General features: G+C 41.0%; 1 protein-coding gene across 1 annotated transcript; it reads right to left on the reverse strand.

Annotated features, from left to right (window-relative positions):
• Positions 1–180: 180 nt before the first annotated feature.
• Positions 181–21,366, reverse strand: si:ch211-51a6.2 (neurotrypsin). Its single transcript, XM_046402673.1, has 14 exons — positions 21,151–21,366; positions 18,267–18,306; positions 14,321–14,563; positions 14,035–14,173; positions 13,576–13,751; positions 12,361–12,508; positions 10,682–10,860; positions 8,927–9,068; positions 8,254–8,468; positions 7,954–8,095; positions 5,700–5,978; positions 4,998–5,120; positions 4,511–4,791; positions 181–3,900 (listed from the first exon to the last, which is right to left on the reverse strand). Exons 1-14 carry the CDS (start codon positions 21,220–21,222, stop codon positions 3,575–3,577), a joined length of 2,505 nt encoding a protein of 834 aa, XP_046258629.1. The 5' UTR covers positions 21,223–21,366; the 3' UTR covers positions 181–3,574.
• Between the last annotated feature and the right edge of the window lie 1,568 nt (positions 21,367–22,934).

Below are 22,934 nucleotides of genomic sequence, written 5' to 3' on the forward strand. Positions count from 1 at the left end.
ATTTGCCTGCGGGATCCCAAGGTATCTGTAGCTGTTCTGAACATCTGTAATGCTGCTCAGTTGTGATAGCAGTTGCCTTTTGCAGATGTTAGAACACTAAGCTAGAAGTTGTGTCTTTGTTAATATTGATGTTGGGTTTTGAAGCATCCATATATCCCACAACCTCTGCATATATCCCCCCTCACTGGGGTTGCTTGTATAGTAGCAGTCCAACACTTCCCTATTTTCTGTAGAGCACAGTAAATAAATTCACTCAAGCAGGAATTTGGCAAGTTGCGTTTATTGTTTTGTTAGCCAAAGTCATGATCATCGACAGATTACAGTATTTAGTACACATTCTAAAGTTTGCCATGTTGTAGTTTTGTCAGGACAATAGCAACTTATGTTCCTTTTGGCCCTCTGTAGCAACAATGAGGCATGTACTGAGGGTGCAGAGTTCATACAGTTGTGAAGTGCTTAATGAAACTGAACACTAAAACAACAAAAAATGTAAAAAAAAAATTGATAAGGGACATAATGCATTAATTAACATGCAGTCACATGTTAACAAGGACATTGTCCTACATTTCAAATAATAACAAGAACAACATGAACAATTCAAGTTTATATTTTGCTATTTTTGACCCACTGGTATGTTACTTTGATCCTGACCGCCCAGGTTGAAAGTAACAATGTGCAACTTCCATTCAAAGTCAGATTATATCTAAATCTTTCCACATTTGTCCAAAATAGCACCTGGTATTGATAGAGCATACACATGAGTTACTGGTCACAATGAAAACTAGTCTCTGTGGCATCATCTTTTGAAACGGCCTTTATGTTAGTATTACATTCATGCCCTGTTCCAAGTTGACTATGTTTCACAATTTTCTCCTTCCTCAAAAGGGCAGGGGAGAAAAATCCAATTTGTATTACCTATCACAATTAATATGATGTGATGCAATTAAACCCCTAAATCTATTTTGGAAACAAAGGTGACCATGGACAGTCAAAGTAACGGTGTCAGAATTTTACCACGTATTGTTAAGTTCTGAAGACAACTCTTAGAATGAAGGAAACACTTGAAGGGAACTTAGAAACTGACTCACTTACAATGTACTCTGATCAATACAGTAGCGTTTGTAAATGCAAACTTGTTACCCCAGTAAAATGAAACAAATAAGTCCTCAACATTTCAGACCGATGCACTAAACCCACAGAAGTGGAAGGTACACTGTTGTACGTCTGGCAGCGAAGGAAGATAATAAGCCTTGAGGGTGAGCTAAGAAAGACAACGGAGGAAATTATTTCCAAAAATATTTCAGTGGATCCTAAATGTCTTAATTTCTGTTCTAAAGACAGAAACACAATTTTATGAAAAGGGAATGATGATTATTTGCACTGTGTTGAAAAGAAAAAAAAAACCTAATCTGGCCAAGTATTTTAACAACAGGTTAAGCAGATGCTATGAAGCCTTCTGTTAGAAAAAGAAGTTGATTGTATTGTGTTGTCTGAGCTCTAAAGACCGTGACTATATTACGTTAGTGAAATGTATTCCATTCGGGATTACTAATATATGAGATGAGTGATGTCGATGTTTTGTGTCTGAGTAGCAACTGTGTTTTAAGCTGTTTCTTTTTTGCTTTGTTTTTGAGTTTCTATTGTGCTAATTTACTGTATGCTGTACATGAAATCTTAATACTTCACATTGAAGGCCTTCCAGCAATTTAGGCAGTAATCCCTTTCCTGTAAGGCCTTTAAACAATGTCATTAAGAGTAACTTAGCACTGAGAAACAACTAGGTAGAACAAATGACATATCAACCAGAACTATTTTGTTCAAAAGATAAATTTAAGAATATATGGTATGGAAACATGCATGATAGTTTAATCACACATAAACCATTGTAGGAAAGATATTTTTTCTCCAGCTTTTTAAAGAATACGTTTACGGAGATCAGAAAGTATGGATGAGTTTGTGGGGAGTTGTGGAAAAAAATGTACTAATTTGTCTTGAGACGTTTATTTAATGGTTTCTGCGAAATGAACAAAAGACTAAACATTGGTGCACAGACTAGCCTGCTACTCTCTGTTTGGTGTCTTGTGGTTGAATGCTGATGTCCTGTGGATTGGACACATTATCGTAAATAGTAGTAGCCCATTTGCATTTCTCTAGTGTCATAGTGGAATGTGATGATGTTAAAATCAACAGTACTTAAATAAATAAAGCTTAATACAGTCATCACTGACGTTTTTTCCCAAATAAATAAAAACAATAAAAAATGCACTCACCAGTGCTGTACAGAACGCAGAAAAATGTATATCTCACACATAGTGTACACATGCATTGTGTACAGAATCCAAAAAATAAATACAAATGAATTTTGTAACCACAATTTCAACTGAAATGATGAAGGTTCTAAATCTATATTTTGACACAGGACCCATTTCTATCAAAGGACATCAAGCTCATGACCCTTATGATCAGCTGATAATATACATGTTCCCATATTCTAAAACACAGTTAGTCAGATTACCACAAACCAATCACCAAACAGTGAACCTCCTGGATTCTGCAGGGTAGTTGTCTGGTGGGTGTTTTGCCTGATTTGTTACTCAGTCTTGGTAAAAGCCTACTGATGGAGCTGTACTTTTTATCCTTTTTACTGTACGGCAGTTGGTATTGAATATTATTAACAAAACTTTAGCAAACAGAAATAAATTTGGCAACAATAGCGACCTTAATGGTTATGATAATAATAACTGTTTGACCTGTGGTTATGGTTTGGAGATGCACACTTGGAATGTAAGAAAAACAAACAACAACAACAACAACAACAACAAAAAACAAATAAAAATGTCAGTATGCAAAAATTCAGTATTATATGACACATACTTGTTCAAAGGTACATTTGTTCTCAGCCCAGTGCTGTCATTCTTCATTGGCTCTAGCCCGCATGAGACTGTTATTTACAGCTGTGATTGGAAGGCATGCATGTTAGTGCAATGTCATTCAACTTTTCACTTGACCGGTGTAGTATAGCACTGTTTAACTGTGCCATGTGCCATATTCATGGGTCCAATACTTTCCTGGTAGCCAAATCCAAATGTGATTGCAGCAGATCTCACATGCCAATATATCTTTTTCCTTCCGGTGTGTCTGGGTGGGTACTACTCTCTATCTGCTGCATTGCTAAATGCTGGCAGAGGCAGCCACTGAACTGTGTAGATGAAGACATGCAAGAAGCATGCACGTATTGCCGTCAAATGACATCAAATCTACAATAAATCATTAAAAAAAAGCAACCGTTTACCACTTGCTTTTTGCTCATCACTGGCTCAGATCATGGTTCCTCAAAGTGTGACACAACAAATGTGTGCAGTTGTGCATGGGAATTTGTCATTAGTTCTCACTGTGAGATAATATAAATATTCCAGGTCATTTACACAGTGATGTGGGAAACACGGGGAGCAACAAATGAGCTTAAAAATGGAGTGTACAAGGAGGCACAGCAGAGAAGCAAAGGCCAGCAGGCTCCTTCCACAATCACTGAGGCCCCTTAATAACATTGGTTATCCACTCTTATTCTGCATCATTAGTTCTTATGTATGTATGGTTTGTTGATGACCTTATCAATCCATCGCAAGAACCTGCTAACGCGTGTGTACACCCCAGGGAAAGAGGGGTTACCACAACCATGACCCCAAGATATGACTCCTGTCAACACCCAGCGCCCCCCTTCCCCCTGGCAAACCAGTGGTCCCCCACTGTCCCCCTGGCAACTGTCCACGCGGTGGCGCTCTGACAGGCTCCCTGCACACAGCATGCGGCTGGTGAAACGATCACTGTATCTCTTCTTACACTTCCAGGCTGGTAGAAGGGGGACCCAGGCCTGGAGCAGAGTCCGGGAGTACTCTGAATCTGATGACACGAAGCAGATGAGAAAAAAGAAACAAATTTACTCTTATTTACTCTCATTTGTATGAGTGTACGGTAATATGGAAGCATCAAGAAGAAGATGTCCAATAGGAATACGGTTAATCAAATGTTTGAACAAAATGTTAGAATGAATCATGTAACATGTCTGCTTCCAACAGGAAAAGTAACCAAATCTATGCTTAAAAAGGTGATATTTCATCAAAATCATTTTATTCTAATTGTATCATTTACAGTTACCCCAAAAATAAACTATTTGCACTACCCAGATCCTACATAATACCACTAATAATAATAATGATATATATGTATATGTATATATATACATATGTGTGTTAATTCAACTTGCAATTCTTTTATTATTTTATTTATTGTTCTTTCCGACTTCTGACTTTATATCTATGTTCTACATCAGAAAAGACATTTATGAGCTAACCTTCATATTTAACCCTGTTTCCTTAGAGGTGCATAGTAATGGTAAAATATTTTTTGTCATCTTATCATGAAAGCCTTATAAAAGTCAAGCAGATATGGAAGATAAAGTTTTACAGTCATTTATTCTTTTGAGGACAGTGCTGTGCAGCTGTGAAGTTACCTGTGATACCCCAGCCGGTGATCACACAGGCACCAGGCCTCTTCTCCCACTTGTTACCTGGCTCAGGTAGACACACTGCACCTGTGTGAGGGTTGAATGCCACACAGTTGCCCTCTGTGCCTTTGAGCCGCAACAGAGCAATGTCATACTCCCAGCCCTGATTGTGGTACTTTCTGTGGATAACGATGCGTTCAGGGGACAAGGTGCGTTCAAAGTCATCCTGCTCCTCGGTGTGGTAGTCACCCAGGCGCAACACATAGCGGGTCGGGTCTCTGCCAAATCTGAAGCAGCAAAGAAAAAATGCACATGTGCACATGTGTAGGTATATGAACTGTGTATTCTTTATTTTGTTTGTCTTTTATTTTTAATCAATCAATCAATGTATCAGAAAAAAGATTGAATCATAGGTGTGAGGGAGGCATCCTCTATTTGAGTGGTGAATGTTTCTAATGATAACAGGTGACCACTGGAGTGAACTATGTCCTACCTCTTGAAGCAGTGGGCAGCAGTAACAACCCAGCAGGGGTTGATGAGTGATGCTCCACACAGAGGATGGTTGCCTTTAGACTGAGACCTGAGCCACAGAGACACCTGCCAGGGCCACTCACCCCTGAAATCACACACACACACACACACACAAATACACACACAGCTATGCAGTGAATGGCAAAAATAGGGCAAAAATGTGCATGTTATATTGCAGCAAATAGGCAGTATCCATCCATCCATTTTCTATACCGCTTATCCGTCAGGGTCGCGGGGGAGCTGGAGCCTATCCCAGCTGACTACGGGCGAGAGGCGGGGTACACCCTGGACTGGTCGCCAGTCAATCGCAGGGCCAACACACAAAGACAGACAACCACACACTCTCACACTCACACCTAGGGGCAATTTAGAGTAGCCAATTAACCTAATGTGCATGTTTTTGGAATTGTGGGAGGAAGCCGGAGAACCCGGAGAAAACCCACGCAGGCACAGGGAGAACATGCAAACTCCACACAGAAGGGCCCAGACCGGGATTCGAACCTGGAACCCTCTTGCTATGAGGCGACAGTGCTAACCACTGCACCACCCAAATAGGCAGTATAATTACTGTAATTCCATGGCTGTACAGAGACGGTGAATCAAACTCAGCTCTCACATTGTGTGTGAGCGAATCTACATACATTTGTTGTGTGGCCATGCTAACCTCAGGGACTTTTCTCCTCCTATGATCCTGCGTCGACGACGCTGGTTATTGAGTCTCAGGCCGCAGGTCTGCATTGCCTTGACGCCATCTCCCACAGGATCTAGGGTGTAATCACAGATGACGCCTGCATCCTCGCTGTGGCGGCAGTCATGGCTATCTTGACCGACTGCTGGACACTGACCCAAGGACATCTCCTTGCCTGAGCATCGAACGTTGTCCAGATGGATGGGACCTTGACCCTCTCCAAAGTACGCCATGGCTCGAGCTTTAGCCACCCCGCTGGGAGGGCGTAACACAGAGACACATAGCATTACTATTTGTTCTTCTTTGTTCAATAAATACGTAGTTTACCTTTTCTTTTTTTGCCACTTTCACTTTTCCAGTACATGTAGACTGAATTGCAACAAATCATATTCATATATAAAATGCATTTTATGGAATTGCTATTGCTCTTCTTCCTCTTCTCATGAAATCTGCATTCCCATCCTCCAAAAGAAGCCAAACGTAACACAAAGGTCCAGATCTTTGTCAAACTCCTTTAGCTGGCATTGTGGCCTTGTATTGAAAAGTATTGCAAGATACAGCAAATTTTTGTTCAATCAGTCTCCAATCTTCATGAAAAAGGGGAGAGAGAGTGGTAAAAAAAATGTTTTTTTATGTAAACTATTGCAGTCAATGGGAAATAGAGTATCTTTAAACATAAATTTCTCATGTATAAAGCAATCAGTCTTTGTAAAAACCAATTTCAAATATCTCTCCATTTTCTAGATGATGTACACACACTCAGAATTTTGGATTATTTTTTTAATATGTGGTTCCTCTCTTGGCAGGTATAAGATCACGTCGTGTTCTTGGTGTCTGAGGTTGTGCATTGGTGCCCTAAGTGATGAAGAAACAACATCTCACACCTGATCAGTTATTATGCTGTGGACCTGCTGCCCTGCATGTTTTAGATGTTTCTCTCTTCCAACACACCTGATTCAAGTGATCAGCTCATCACCAGGCTCTGCAGAGGACTGCTAATTAGCCATTCATCTGAATCAGGTGCGGTGACAAAGGGAACCATGCAACATTTGCAGAGTGGCAGGTGCCAGGACCAGAACTGATAAAACACTGGATCGTTAGAGAAATGATTTCAAGCAGACATTTTTAATTTCAAAGGTTTTAAAGTTTGTAAGTTCAAGACCCAAATACTGCACATAGAGCTTCTTATAGGTACTCAGGCTGTATGAGTTAGCCATGACTTAAAGGTTTAATGATCATTTTTATTCAGTCAGTTCTGCTGATAAATCCTCCTATATTTTTCATTTGTCTTCCTCAACTTCCTTTTTTTCATCTAGCTCCTCAGTTGCCAAAACGTTTGGCATTTGAAATGATTAACAACTGTCATTCATGCTTTTTTTTTTTTTTTTTTTTTTTATCAAAAAAAGCCGTTTTATGGTAAAATTATTGCTACTTACTACATTCCTGTCTGAGTGAATACAGCCTATTCAAGCTTCAGCTGGTTCAGAATGGAGCAGGAGGATTTCTCACATGAGCCAACAAAAGAATCAACATAATCCCAGTCTTAGCATTCTCAAATTGGTTAGCTGTACATTTTGGAATAGATTAAGATCATAATAATTGGTTTTAAGGCACGTATTGGTTTGGCTCCATTTATATTTCTGACCTGCTAACCCCCTACAAACCTGAGTGCAGCCTGAGATCTTCCAGATGTTTGTTAGTAGTTCATGGGTAAGTGTATCATTTTCATGCTTACCAGCCAATATTTCAGCACTAAACACAGCATACAGCCAAGGAATGTCATTCATTTTGTAAGTTAATGGCTGTAAACCAAAGGACAAAACAAAACCTTCACCAGATGATGGCATTAAATGAAAGGTTAAGGGGGTTATTATGCATAAACTTTGTGTACAAAATTTTAAGGGAATCTGTTATATTCATAAAAATTCATTTTGAACAAAAAAATGAAAACCTGTCAGGGGAACCAGGAGTGTTTGCAACAAATGGAAATCCATCCAATATAATACTGTCAAATCATATCGAATGGTTTATATTGGACACGCAAAACCAAAAATGTCAGTAAGTCATTCATTCTCAAGAGGATCAGAATCAATAGAGTAATCAAAATATTTCAGTCAATTAATAATTTAATTAACTGGTTGTCCTTGCCATCCTGAAAGGCATGCTGATGAGCGCATTGATGGTCCAAAAGGGATAAAAATGATCAGAGAAGGTGTATTATCATACTAACGTGAATCCCAGCTGTCTGCAAACTACAGCTGCATTGATGTCATTCCAGCCATCATCACACACACTTCCCCACTGGTTGTTAATGAAGACCTCCACTCTACCCTCCTTCCTGCTCTCTCCAGCAACCAAACGCACCAGAGGGCCTGTAAACAAACATTACAGGACAAATCTGTAATTATTGTGTTGTTAGTGATTGTAATTCATGCTCAGAGGTTTCCACAAGCTAGTTTGATATACCCTGAGCCTTTACAAAAATAATAGGTGCCCTATTTCCTCAGCAGTCTCCAGTGTGTCTCCTTACCAACTGAAGGTAACGGGCCTGGTATCTCATTAGCATCACTTCCCCTTTCACAGCGGACACCAACATCCTCACTGTGGGAGCAGTCATGCTGGCCCCACTCAGAGTGGGTGCAGTCCAGTAGAGTGGCTTCAGTTCCCTGACATTGCACCTCGTCCAGCAGGATCAGCCCGCGACCTTCTTCATACACTCTGTCAGGAGCTACTTCTGCTCGGCCGCTACAGACAAGGCATGACCACAGAATGTCTATCACTCTATGGACAGTTGTTTAAATGGCATGAAGAGCCTGTGCTTGCCAAACTTTATTTAGGTTTCACAGTGACTGATCTGTAACAACAGAGACAGTATAAGTTGCTATAAACTGAAGATTCTGTTTGATTCAGTTTGTGATGACTGGATGATATTGCTGGTGAGAAAGGTATCTGGACTACCTTTTCACCATAACTGGTCCACAGATGGAAGGCAGAAAAATGGATAGATGGATAATCATAAGGCTCTAAGAATATCAGCATTGCCAGCATGCTCTTGAATCTTTGTGAGTTTTTTTTTCTTTTTGTTTCATCAGGGAAAAGAATTCATCCATTCATCCCCACTTTAGACTGAAATAAAATAACACGCTAGCACACAAGCATCTAAGGCACAGCAGTGTTCCAAAGTGATGTCGTGATGCACTGACCTGAAGCCCAGTTGTCTGCACACTACCTGGGCGTTGAGCTTGGTCCAGTTGTCATCGCACACAGTGCCCCATTGTCCTTGATAGTAAATCTCCACACGACCCTCCCAGTAATGGTCTGCTCCCACCAGACGAACTGCACCATCTGCAGCCACACAGGAAAACACTAATAATGTATAAGATCACATTCTCAGGGGAGTGCATGACATGTCTCATTTGTATTAGTCTTGGTGTTTGTGATCTCTTTTAGCTGACTTGAGATCACACTGATAGAAGTGCTAAGTCAAAGTTAGCTGAACTCACTGCACATTTTTGAAAATGTTTTGTCTCTCATCCAAAAAGACTCTTCACTTACAACTGTGTGACGGGGAGTTGCAGGAAATTACCCTGTGTAGGGTTGTTGGCATACAGCGAGTAGTGCACAGACCTATACAACAGGGCCACCAAACATTTCACAAATTGCATGGCTCAACACAAGAGGATCAATCCTGAGTCAAGAGTAAAGGACATCTAAAGACAAGAACAGTAATGCACACTTTGAAGAAGGAATTGAAGAAGGCCATCTATGTCAGACTGGAGCAACCTTCACGGAGGAAGCCACGTTTAGACCGACGAGAATGGGGATAGCTACAGCAATGCTAGTGGCTCTGGGAGGCTGACGGAGGCACCACATCATCATCGTCTGGATCACCTGCCACATATCTTGTGATGCTGTTGGTGCTGAGATCCCTCTCCCTCTCTTTATCTCCTTGATGACAGCTTTGAATCTTGCTCTGGCAGTATATTGTATGCTTTTATATCATCTGTCAGAAATATGTTTTTTTCCCCTCAGGCTTATTTATCCAGGCTTTCTGGTTGGTTTATTGTCAATGTGATCACCACACTCTCAACACATTTGGTCAATTTTGTTTTTATTAGGTAACAGGGAGTAGGCAGGACAAGAAGGGAAATTCCATTTGCACAAATAACATCTAAAGCATTAAAATGGTGTTAGCAAGATCAAAGTCTATGTGCTAAGCACTTTAATGTCATCTAAACACAAATGTTCTAAGATGTTATTAGAAAAAAAAAAGGTGTGTCATAGGGAATGTTTACTGATAGACCAAAATGGGGGCAGGAGAGGGCTTTGTAACTGCACTGTATTATTTCTCCTGGTGGGGCTCTGAACATGATGGTGGACTTTATGAAAAACAGTTCTGAGCTCTGTTTGATTAAATTAAGCAACTACAATAAAAAATATCATCCAGTTGTTTTGTCATGTGAGGAGGACGCTTGTTGTTAATGATGCAGCCTATTGAAATGATCAAAACAACAACAAAAAAATGACACCAGTCCTGACCAGGTGCACTTACAAACTTTTACAAAACAACTGCATAAGTAGGCCTTTGTTTAAAAACTGCATTTACACGAAGGATGCAAGCAGAGAACATCTCTCTCTCTGTCTCTGGTTCTCTGCAGAGCGTGTGTGATTGTCAGTAGATGGGAGGGGTAAAGGTAAACTGCCTGGGAATACCAGTCAGTCAGTCAGAACAGGAGATTTTTATGGAAGGCAAAATGTCCTGAAGAATCCTTCGTGACATGACCTTTGACTTAGCGCTTGTAGATCTCACATCTCTTATTAGATTATTCCTGCTTATGTAACCACGGTAAAATATTTTTGTTTCTTTGGCATGTCGTATTGGTGTCACTGATGGTACGGTGCCTTCCAAAGGAAAGATTACAGACGTGTTTGTGTGCGTTTCCTTCCCGGGCTCTGACCTGTGTACGGATTGCAGGACACGCCTGCATCTTCCATGTGGTCACAGTCGTGCTGCTCCCAGATGTTGTGAGGACACTCCTCCAGAGAGAGTTCATTGCCTGTGCACTGAACCTCATTCAGCAAGATGGGACCAGAACCTGGGCCAAAGTGGGCCCACCGCCATGCCTTGGCCACACCGCTGTGGGTCAGGACAAACAAACATTACTACATTCCACAGTACAGTACACTAAAATATGTTTCTGAACACACCAGAGATGAAAAATAGGCAGTACAGTAAAATAATCTTAATTTATATTTCATCAGTGCTTCTTTATTTTTTGAATTAGGTTTGATCTTCTCCTCTGTTTTAGACTGTAAATGGACCGTACTGAGTGTACTCAGGGTCTCGCTGAAGGACAAGGACTCACTTTGACAAGCAGACCGGAGGAGCTGGGCATCAAACCACCAACCTTCTGATTGACCTTCTGAAGTGGACAATCCACTCTACCTCCTAAGAGGCAGCCCCACCACAACCTTTTTCATACTACAGATAAATTGCACACTAAAATATGTCATATGTTAAATAATATGTCAGTGACGTACTCTTCGGTAAGAGACTGTTACTTATGTCATGGATGTTTTTATGATCAGAAATGTATTATTATTATTATTGTTATGAGTACCATGACATAACAGTGCATTAGAAATGTTGAAATGATTTAATAAAATATTGAAATTAATGAGGCAGGTACTTTTTATATTAACAGTAGAGAATAATTGATAAAGTAGTCATTAGACTAATCAACTAATCTAAAAAACAATGATATGTATAACAAATCCCTGTAAATGCAGCCCAATGCTACATTATTCAGATCACAGCTGACCCTTCTCACCCTGGACATGGACTCTTTGAGAAACTCCCTTCAGGCAGGAGGTTACGGTCCATTCGGACCAAAACCTCACGCCACAAGAACAGTTTCTTCCCCTGTGCTGTTGGACTGTTGAACACCAACTGACTAACATGCTGCTCTGCACTTTAGTAACTGATTTTTGTCATTATCCACCTGCTGTTCATTTGCACTGATTTTCACCCACTTGCACTATACTCCACCCTGCACTACCTCACTTTTGGACTACCTCCAGAAACATATTTATTTTACTTATCTTATTTTATTTTGTGTTACCTTATTCTATTCTATTTTTATTTTATTTTATTCTTCTTTTATATGTTACTTGTTACGTTTTATGTATGCACCAATCACCAAGACAAATTCCTAGTAATGTGAAACCTCTTCACTTACAATGGCAATAAAGTCTTTTCTGATTCTGATTCTGATTCTGATTCTGATAACCAGAGCAATGTAGAGAGAGTTGGGTGATGCATGTTTTTAAAATATATTTTAGGCTATTGCAGCCCTACATGTTATTTATCAACAAGACAGATCAAATATAATAGACAGAATTTCTCCTATTCATCAAGTAGTGCTCTCAGTGCTCTGAGAGACATTTTATCACATTATAGTGATAGTGCCACATTAAGTTAATGATTGTCTATCATGTCACCTTCTTAGTTCTATAATCATTTAAACTCTTATATCGAGTGGGTTTCACATAAGAAGAGAAGCCAGCGTGGTGACACAGCGGGGTGTTTGATCCCGACATTCTGCTGTGTCGCAGTAGCACAGCAGGTAATTCTTACCCCAGGTTCAACTGTCGGCACACCACCTCGGCATCAGCGTCATCCCATTGGTCGTCGCAAATTGTTCCCCACCTGCCGTTATGGTACACCTCAACACGGCCCTCAAAATCCTCCAAGCCACCTACTAGCCTCAAAGGGATGCCAATGCCTGAGAAATAAAAGGCAAAAGAAGAAGAATAATGCACATATTACCAACATATGGTGCCGGTCTTCAGAGCTTGGATCTCTGAAGTGATGGATGTGTGCTCTGCATGCCCGTCAGTCATGTATTTTAGTCTACTGTATATCAGAACTAAGACTCCATCATTAGAAATAACATCACTATTATATATGGTTATAATCTACTGCTGAGTTTTAAGGGAGTGCAGGTATAAGTGGCGGTGGGGTCTTCTTTCAACTATTCTGAAAGAAACAACCAGCGCCGACAAGACCGAGGGCCGATCAAACTGTCTGCTCACTATTCAAAATAAACATGCTGTCTAGAACTTCAGCCTGTATCTAAAATGAGTTACTGTCACCGCATTATCATTCAGTGTCTCCTCTGAACTGACACTGACAGTGATATTAATACTGAGAATTTGTATCACATAAGAAATTGTCTCACATCCCGTTTACTCTTCGACTCTTCCTCTGGCTGCGACCAACAGCACACATGGGCTATTATTTGTAGGTGGTGAAAATCCTGAGATTGATTTGGGGACAATAACATGGCTGAATAACTAGACAGTTTTGTTGTTAAACATACTGTCAAATTATATTTCCTGTTTGTCAACCTTATGCAACATTTGACTTGAATCATGCCAGCATAACGTTAGCTTTCTGGCTAATAGCTGAAATATCTCCTGTTGCCAAGTCATATATAATGTTTGTCCTGCTTACTAGAGTAATGAACAATGTTTGCACGACATAAGAATCTTATGGGATGGTAATGATTGTCAATAATTAGAGCTTGTGTTAAACTTCAGATTTTGATCGCGAAATGCCTGAAAATATAGATTATTGTGTATAATGGTATAAGCTGAGTAATGGCCTTCAAAGGTTCTGTTATCAGGAACTAATGTACTCAGCGGGGGCAACTGCCCACCAGGTTCTGGCCTTCCCGTCATCCATCCAATACTGATGATGGACACCTCATCTGGTATAATCCCTTACAAAACGTGTTTGTCCTTATGCATTAGTGATTCATTAGTGATGTATCTGACACTCTGGCCTCACCTTCAGGTTCAGCACAAACCACTCCCGCTTCGTTGCCATGGTTGCAGTCATTGGTGACAAACTTCCTGCTCCGGCACTCCAGTAGGGAATTCTCATTTCCACGGCAACCGAGACGCTCATAGTGGAAGACAGAACCCGGACCAAAGTACGAATGCTGCAGGGCTGTACCAATCTCACTGCATGGACAGCAGATACACAGATGCTCTCTCTTTTTTAAACCACACATGCAGCACAATGTATACCTCACATTAACACTATCTAAATGATAATCCTAATGGAGGCTTTTCAAAAAAACAGATAAATTGGATATGTGGTGGTAGCTCACTAACAAGATCAGGTGTTGGTGTTCAAAGCCAACGAGCTAAAACCTCAGCGGTCACTTCATTGCTGCTTTCACTAGCTGTCCCACCATGTGTGTTGACAACAGCACCATGTCTCGCTCTTGGAGACTGTCCTCACCCCAGTCCGAGCTGTCTGCATATGACGCTAGCATCGCGGTCGGTCCAGTGTGTATCACATACTGCCCCCCACTGGCTGTTCAGATAGACCTCCAGACGCCCACTGTTGCCTGATGACCCCCCCACCAATCTGACAGCGCCTGCAAAGGACACATTGATTAAGATTTATAAAAACAGAATAAGTGCAACTTTACAAATCTGACAAAAAGCATGCATTTTAGTCATGTTTTAGTCATGAATCTACAGAGTTTTATGTATCTGGCCTCTGGTGCCCTCCCTTGGCTCACCCTGACGGCAGTCGCAGTATTCCCAGCCGATGGCACCAGAGCTCTGCCTGAAGAAGCACCAAGGGTCGTTTTCTCGGTCTGGGTTTCGGCAGAAACTGTGGTCCCCCAGGCCTCGGCCTGGGTACTGCTGCACGTAGTCTGGGAAATCTGTCCACTTCAGGCAGGGGGAGCCTGAGTCCGTGTGGGAAACTGAGCCGTTATAATAGCCGAGTTCTATAAAGCCTTCTGAACAAGAGACCAGAGCTGCAGACACAAACCATCAGTCAGTCAGTTAAAGATCCTTTCTTTACTAATATGCCTTTATTTACTACATTAAGCACAACAAAATAATGAGTTCTAAGATATAATTATTCAAAACACAGAGAAATTTTACGTGAAGCACAGTGGGGCCCAATGTTGGCGACTGTCTGTCTGTACAGGCCACAGTGTAACTAAGAATTCAATTCAAATTATTTATACAGCACCTTTTACAATCAAAATTGTCTCTAGGGGCTTTACAGAGACCCAGAGCCTGAACCCCCAAGCAAGCAGACAGTGGCAAGGAAAAACTCCCTTTTAACAGGAAGAAACCTTGAGCAGGACCCGACTCACAAGGGAGAACCATCCTGCTGATAGTTGAATGGGAGAAGGGGAATTTGGGGGTGCTTTTTTGTTCTGTTGAACAAGTAATGCACAACAACATGGAAAAGTAGTCCAGTGTGTCTGAGCATGTATGCGTGGGTGTGTGTGTGAGACATGTGAAACAGTCACATAGCATCTTCCCAGGAAGCAGTTTTATAGATCAGTTTTACACTTGGCAGTGCTTCTGGTTGCTCTTAAGTGTCTTCCCTGCATTTCAGCCACAGTATTGTGTTGTTAAACCAACATCTGCCCACCAGATGAGTGTGTCGCGTTTGACATGTGCTCCAGCTTCATGCAGCTTGTTTTTACTTATCACCACAGGATCCCATAACTCTGAGGAAGTGTGAAAACTATCAGTCAGCTCCTAATGTAGAAAGAAAATAAACATCCTAATGGAGGAAAAAAAAACAGTAATCGCTTCAGCAGTCTCTGCTTCATCCCAGAGGAGCTCTTGGCTTTTTTTTATGCGACTGTCAGCAGAAACTCTGTTGTATGCCTCCACAGTTAGAAAACAAAATAAACATGAAATATCAAACATGAAATATCATGAAGATCACCTATGACCAGTGCCACAACAAAGCAGTAGTGAGAGAAACACCTTTACTTAATAAAGATAACAATACCAAAAGGGTGTGGCCAGTGATAGCCTGAAAAATGTGGAAAAAAGACTGCAGCACTGTCACGGTTACAGAACTGTTGATTAATGTGTGTTGTCCTGCAAATAAATAAATCAAATAAAACAATAACCCTGATTTACTCAGAATCCTGCAGTCAATCACTCAACATTGGTACGTGCAGACTGTCTAAAACACAGCTGCCAAGCATGAAATACTCGGCAGTCTTCTAATCTATTTTCCAGTGGGAGTATGTGACAGGTATGAAGTCAGTGAAGCTTTGTTCCTCACAGTGGTATATCCTCATTGCATTCAGGCATGAAGCGTAAAAATCAAGAAATCTACAGGGACTCCGCTGCTTTAACTGTGACTGTGAGCTATAGGCACTGCATGGATACACAGGCAGCTGCTGGTGGTGTGGGTAGGGTGGTAAACCACACTGATTTACTGTATACAGACATGCTGTGACTGGAGGGTAGAGAGCTGGGAGCTGATGTAATGAGGCAGGGGAAGCTGGAGAGAACAAGAACAGAAGGAGCATAAAGGCTGTAGGCTGCAGACTGGATGAGAGTGTCTTCTTAGGGTAAAGGATATTAGTAATTACAGCATGACTTGCTTGAGGCAGTATAACAATCGATAGTTTGACCTGTGAAAACAAATCTCTACACGCTAACCTTAATGAATCCTAAATCTAGGATATAAATAAATGATTGCATTGCATTTTACACCTTGATGTTGTTCGATAAGTTCTACGTTGGCGTTGCAGTTGTTTTGTAGGCCAGTTGAGTTTTTGAACACCAAAATGGGAAAACCGTTTCGTTATGGAGCTGGGTGTACCTATGCTGTGGTTTTAAGATTTCCCTTCACTGGAACTAAATGCAGCCAAAGCAGACCAAAAGTATGTGGACAGCGGGTACACTTACTGTATCAAGACCATTTCAAGTCATGACACAGATCCTAGCTTGTATTGAGGTCTGGAGTCTGAGCCACTCCTAGGCATTAACACTGTTGTTTAAAGCCATTCCTGTATAGCTTTGTTTTTGCGTCTGGGCTTGCTTTCTTGCTGCCTCCATCAGAGGCCTGTGGTAAGTTCAGCACACCTAGGATTTCTTTCCAGTATCTGGCTTCACAAACAACAGTGGTTATCAGCTCACATTGGAGCATGAGTAGATTGGATTACATTTTTACTTTCCAATAAAGTACTGGTTACATGTAGGCCATCTTTCTTTCAGCTAAAACTGTCAAACAGACTCGTAAGCAAATAATAAACTAAAATATAATTCAAAGTGGTAAGTATCTTATATCTTGCAAGTAAAACAAGCACAAAGCTTTAGTGCTTCAAACAATCTCTGTTGTAAAATGATGTCGATAAATGACTTTGACATTGTGGAGCCAACAGGAAATGCTGTTGGAAATGTCTCCAATGCTAAATTTTTGTCCTCCTAAGAAACCTTGTCACAGTCAGTACATTCATGGAATCTTCTATGAATTATCATAACATTTTTCAGAGAATGGACAGGTCAGTAGGCGGTGCTGTTATACGTTTTGATCTATTATCTTGAACACAACCTGCTCCGGAGCAGGTTAGGTGTGCAGCATAAGTTAAGAAGTGAACCACCTTTGTAACCCTGAAAACCCAGAGTTAAACCTGAAATTACCCTGCGAACTATAAATCCTACTTCAGGTTTCATGCTAGGGATGCAGTATTTCTGCTGTTATGTATGATTTTGTTTAGTGTGATGGCTGCACAGCTCAGTTTGGACTCATCAGACCTCAGAACTTTCGTCCATATAGAGTCTGAGTCTGCCACTCTGACAAACACCAGCCCAGATGTCATGTACCATTTGATAGAACAACAGCTGGACTATTGGCAGTACAGAAAGATTTAGAAACAAAATGTGGTCTATAGAAACATGTCAGCCAGACCTCCTGAACAGTAAATAATATCTACAGAGAAAACACAATCACTGATCAAGATTATGGAGGTTATCGAATTATGTCATTCAGAATCACTTATAACACTGACAGGACTACAGACAGATTTTTACTAAGCAAAAAGAAACGTAACGATGTAAACCAAATCGGATTATAATGTCTGGTCTAGTGTCAATTAGGTGTGTAAAAATAGCACAGCCCCTTATATTCCAACCGACCAACAAGTGCTGTTGAAGAAACAGTGAAGCAGAATCACAGCCATGTGGCTGTCTTGTCTGCACCAATCAGTTGCAGTTTAACAGATATAGTTGACATGTATGTTTCTACTGAATAAATTCCTGTGAGAAACACGCTGTCCTCACTAAGAGACTATTTTTACAGAGGAAAACAGAGGACTGACATAAAAACGGCTTTTATGAGGTCTCAGTGACCTTTGACCCCTACAATCCAATAAATTCATCCTCAAGTCCAAGTTGTGGATGAATTTGTGCCACATTTTCCCTCTAGGAGTTCCTGAGAAAAATTAGCTTAGCAAATAGCTGCAATGGCTGAGAGGGACATCATGTTGATGTCACAGGAAAATATCAATCATACTTGAATGCATTACCTTTCTCACATTCCATGAATTAGAATTTGGACTAAATAGGAAATGAAGCTTTATGTGTCACCTGTAGCAACAGGTAGGCCTTGATCTACATACTGCTGTTTTGCTACCATACAAAAACACCACACCAGTTCTGAGATAACGCACATGAAGGTTCTGATATGACACTCACCCGCACTCTGCACAATATTCAAGTATCCACCTTGATTTACCTGTGGAAGAAATACAACATCATGAAGCAAAGGTTAAAGCCATGATTTATGAGCAGAATGTTATCAAGCAACAAACACATGGCTTATATTGGACTGCAAAGCTTCTGCAACACTTTCAAGACACACAACCAGCTTTCATCCAACGGACTCACATGAAGACTCACATGACAAGAATTTCCTTGTTGTGAAATCTGTCACGGAACTAGTTTGGGTCAGCAGAGTACCAGGTAAACCATGGCGTGACGAGGACCAAAAACGTGAAGATGGAGCGCAAATTTCCCTCGAATGTTTGAAACATACTGCATAATGCTGCAGGAATCGTTTGAGATGTTCCTGCAGACACAGTAATATGTTTTGACATATTTGTTTAATGTCAACCTAGATGTCCACTGAAATCCACTGTGACTGATTACAGTTCTGTGCACAGTAGCCATTTACAAACTTTTTCAAACCTGTAAGGGATGACTGTTTAATGTTTTTAGGTTAAGTGTTCTTTTAAGCTAATTTTATGCTTACAGTAGAAGCTCTAATATTACTACAGCTAAGCTTTACTGCACCAAGAGCTCTGCTAACACTCTTGATGCTGATGGTGTTTCCCAAGTGGAGTTCGCTGCAGGGACAAAGAGGGACCTTCACTCTTCCTTTGCTACAATCCTCTGTACCTCCTGTCGTCTCTACAATAGGTCTTTACCCAGTTCACCTGCTGTAGTTACTCTGCCATGTCTGATCAAAAGCGAATAAAGAGTCGGGGATAAAAACTGACCAGCAGGTGTCACAATACGTCTGAACTCTTCATCATAAAGTCTATACAGGCATGGCCTCAGGGTGCTGTGAACTGACTTTTTGTGCTCTGTAATACTGGAAAGGTTTTAACATTTTTTGCTTAATTTAGAAATTTAGAAATGATGTGAAAAATGTGGTTTTACTAATGAAAGTTATATCAGTATTTTTTGTCGCTTTTTCTGTTTTTGTTGTTATTTTGAATTGTGTTATTCATTTATTTAATTTATATTTCCTTATTAAGGACCAACATCTTGCACAGTGTAAGCAGCTCACCACAGTAAGGTCAATGTTGTCCACTTCATCTGCTGACAACTACATCTTTTCTGGCTCAGAAAGCCTGTTACAACCCTGTGTTGCTATATTTCTTTGATTTAATCACTTAATTAAACATTTTTAACACTGTCGTGACACTGCAGAACGGGACCGATGGCCTGCCCGGGTCTGTGCATGGCACACACTGTGACATACAGGGCTGCCATAAGGTGAACGTCAATAAAATGGTGGAATGAGGTGTGAGCATCTTCAGGGCGTAATTCTTCCTCCAAGACTTCTTCTTTTACACATTCTGCCTACTACTAAGAAGCTACTAGGGGCTGCAGTGAGCCCCCAAACAAGGAAAGTTCCTTTGATGTATCAAAGTATAAGTTTAAGTATTTTTAGCTTTTTAAAATGACTCTTTCTATTAAGGAGAGAACAATTTAAAAACATACCTAATGCTCCCTGATTTTGACCAGACTGTGGGAATTTGTGCACTGTAAAATCAGTTCCTAGACACACTGGACCAGCCTTACCTGAAAGACCTATTAAACTGTGGCGTTTCCCTTCACACTTATCTGCAGCGATGTGATATAAATAAAAATGAGAACAGACTTTGACCCTGCTGATAATATGAAGCAAACAGGCCAACAACCGATGAATGAATGAGTGAATAAAGAGACTGCTATCTGGACGTTCAGACACACTGATGACAGTGACGAGGAGTTTAAAGTGTTGCCTTTCAGCTTGAATTTGCAGAGGTTTAAATGCATACTGGGTGAACATTACAGGGATTACAGCCCACACTGTGGGACTAGGTATGAAAAAGGCTAAATGTCCTGCACTGTTCACCCAGTATGGATGTGACCTCTAGGAAATACCATTAAGTCTTGCAGACTGCTTTCTACACACATGGCCCTACAGTTTTTGGGAAACAACTTTTAAAATTTATGCAAGTTGTGTCTGTACACACACAGAATTTAACATATTAATTTGGAGCAAGTTAGAGGTTAAGTCATCTGATGCAAGACAACTCAGTGAAATATCAAACTGTTTTAATCAGTTTGTTTATGCGGAGCGCAGGTTGTTTGGCAGTAAATCCGCCTGACTTGTGTTGTAGGATAAGCAACAGATTCTGCAGCTTAAAAACAAAACAAAACTGTAAGATAAAAATCAGATTTGGATACTGATCATATCACCAGATAATGATTATTATCATTCATGGGTAATACCCATCAATATTTTTGCCATCTGAGCGTGGCTAAGACAGCAGAAGTTAAATGGAGCAAGGAGATATGGAAGGTTAATGTGAAAAGTGTTCCCACTCCCCTGCCTCCAGCTTTCTTTTCTCTCTGCTCAAAGCTGCTGCTCTTAGCGCAAGAGATTAATCAACTTCACAGCCGTGTTAGACTGTGCCAGGACAAAAGGCTTATTTTCATTTTGCTCCTTGACCCATATTAAATGAGCCATTGTGCATTGTTTTACGATTCTCCAATTGTCCTACAAATGATCTGATATGTCACTACAAATTCTTCTAAAGGTTCCTGGAGAGGACATTGTACTCGTTTCCAAGTAACAGCACAACCTGGAAACCTAACCTACAGCAGGTCAGCTGAATCAATCAAAACTGTGTCATCTGTCTACATGAAGGTTGTTGGACAGTAGCGGACTGATCTCCGGTCCATTGTAACCACGGTGCAGATGAGAGGACAGTGTCCTCCGTGACAGATCCCGGTCCAGGCTAAATGACAAATCGTAAACATCAGCTTTATATAGGCTGGGAGCGTTTGGCAGCAGCCGGCTTACCTCTGCAGAGACAGACAGAGCCAGTAACAGACAGCAGGGGACGAACCCGGGCACGACTTTCCTCCGGTCCATCCTGCTGAAGGAACCATCTCCTCCGCACCTTCACCCCGCCTTCAGATAATCCTTCTAGCCCGACTGATGAGAAACTGACGGGAAAACACACACACACACACACACACACACACACACTCACACTCAAAGTTGGCTCTGAACTCAACTCCAGACATCCAACCCTCTCCCGAGCTAAAAATGACGCGCTGTTGGTGAGGAAAGAGCATACCGATCTCTCTCTCTCTCTCTCTCTCTCTCTCTCTCTCTCTCACACACACACACACACACACGCCACAGCCTTCCCCTTTAAATCAGAGGTGTGAAGGTCTCATACTTAGTCTTTATATGAGCGACTGACGTTAAAGCCTCTGGAGTCTAAACGATTCATCTTCACTCTTTAAAACAGGCTCTATATATAACACTCTGTCTTATGTTGAAAGCCTAATATATGTAGATAATAATACGCAGCTGGAGTACAGAAAAGCCCTGAGGTCCTGGAAGACCTCACGAAGAGCAGCAGAGCAGAGATGTCAACAGCAAGACAACAGGAGATCAGGTCTGAGAGACAAAGCCTGGCTGAGTGTGCAGCCACTGTACACAAGGCTGGGCTGGAAAGCAGCTCTCATACTGAAGGGATGAAAAATCAGCAAGTAAACATTAAACCAAAGTTCAATGAATCCGGTTAATTTTAATAAAAGGGTGTTGATAAAACTTGACTTTTACACCAGTTCCTCATGATGTCGCCGAAACTTTAGCCTCTTGACTTGGAAAGACTCGATGTCCTCCCCAAGCTTCAGGAGTTCAAATTATACTTTGGATCTACTTTGAATCAAATCAGATTACTAGATGCACCTCACTAAAACAAGTGCAGCCTAGGCTAACGGCCCTGCAATAAATCTTCCCTCCATGGAAATGATAATGTTCCATTTTTGTTAGTGAAACTGTTTCAAAGAGATGTTGGTTTATTTGGTCATTCTGGACTCTGGAGGATGTAGATTGTGGTGCTGCTGAACTGCTGCTTGTTTGCTCTACTCTCACTGATATAAATGGGTACCAGTGGACCCTCCAGTGCTCATACTTGATAAATAAAAATGTTGCAAAAGTGCCCTCTTGGATAATGTTAAACTGTCCACTATAGGATGCCCTTCCAGTGGAGAAAATGTGATGCAGTGTTGAATAAGCTGCCCCCATGCTAGAAAATTAATTGGGCTCCATGTGCCTCTAAGTGGCTCCGTGTGTTTTTCATTACAGAGGTGTGGTAGTTATATCATCTGAGTCACGTAACTAAACAACCGTAATCTTAACCAGGGTTTGCAACTGCTTCACCCTGAATGCATCATGACTTTCTGAGTGCTGGTGCCCCACCCCATACAGCTGGTGCTCTTTTTTTTTTTAGCCTCTGCTCTGCAAGAATCAATCAAGTATATCAACTTCATCAAATATTCTGAGCAACATTTAGAAAGAATAAGATGAAGAGCTATTTTGTATTTATGTTTGGGCTGAGGTGTTTTTGGTCTGTCATAGAAGATGAATCAGATTCTAGCCACCGTTACCCAGTGCAGGACTGGGATAAGTTGGGTCGGCCGAAGAGCTGAAGCATCCAGGCTGCTGCTTTGTGGATGAGCTGCTGAGGTTGGACGACACATGCAGGCATACCAGTCAGCAGTGAGTTGCATGATGATAGGTGTTGTCTGGAGTGTTCAACCTTACATTAAAATCTCACTGATAGTGAC

The sequence above is a fragment of the Scatophagus argus genome, chromosome 10, assembly GCF_020382885.2.
Source record: "Scatophagus argus isolate fScaArg1 chromosome 10, fScaArg1.pri, whole genome shotgun sequence".
Taxonomy (NCBI): Eukaryota; Metazoa; Chordata; class Actinopteri; family Scatophagidae; genus Scatophagus; species Scatophagus argus.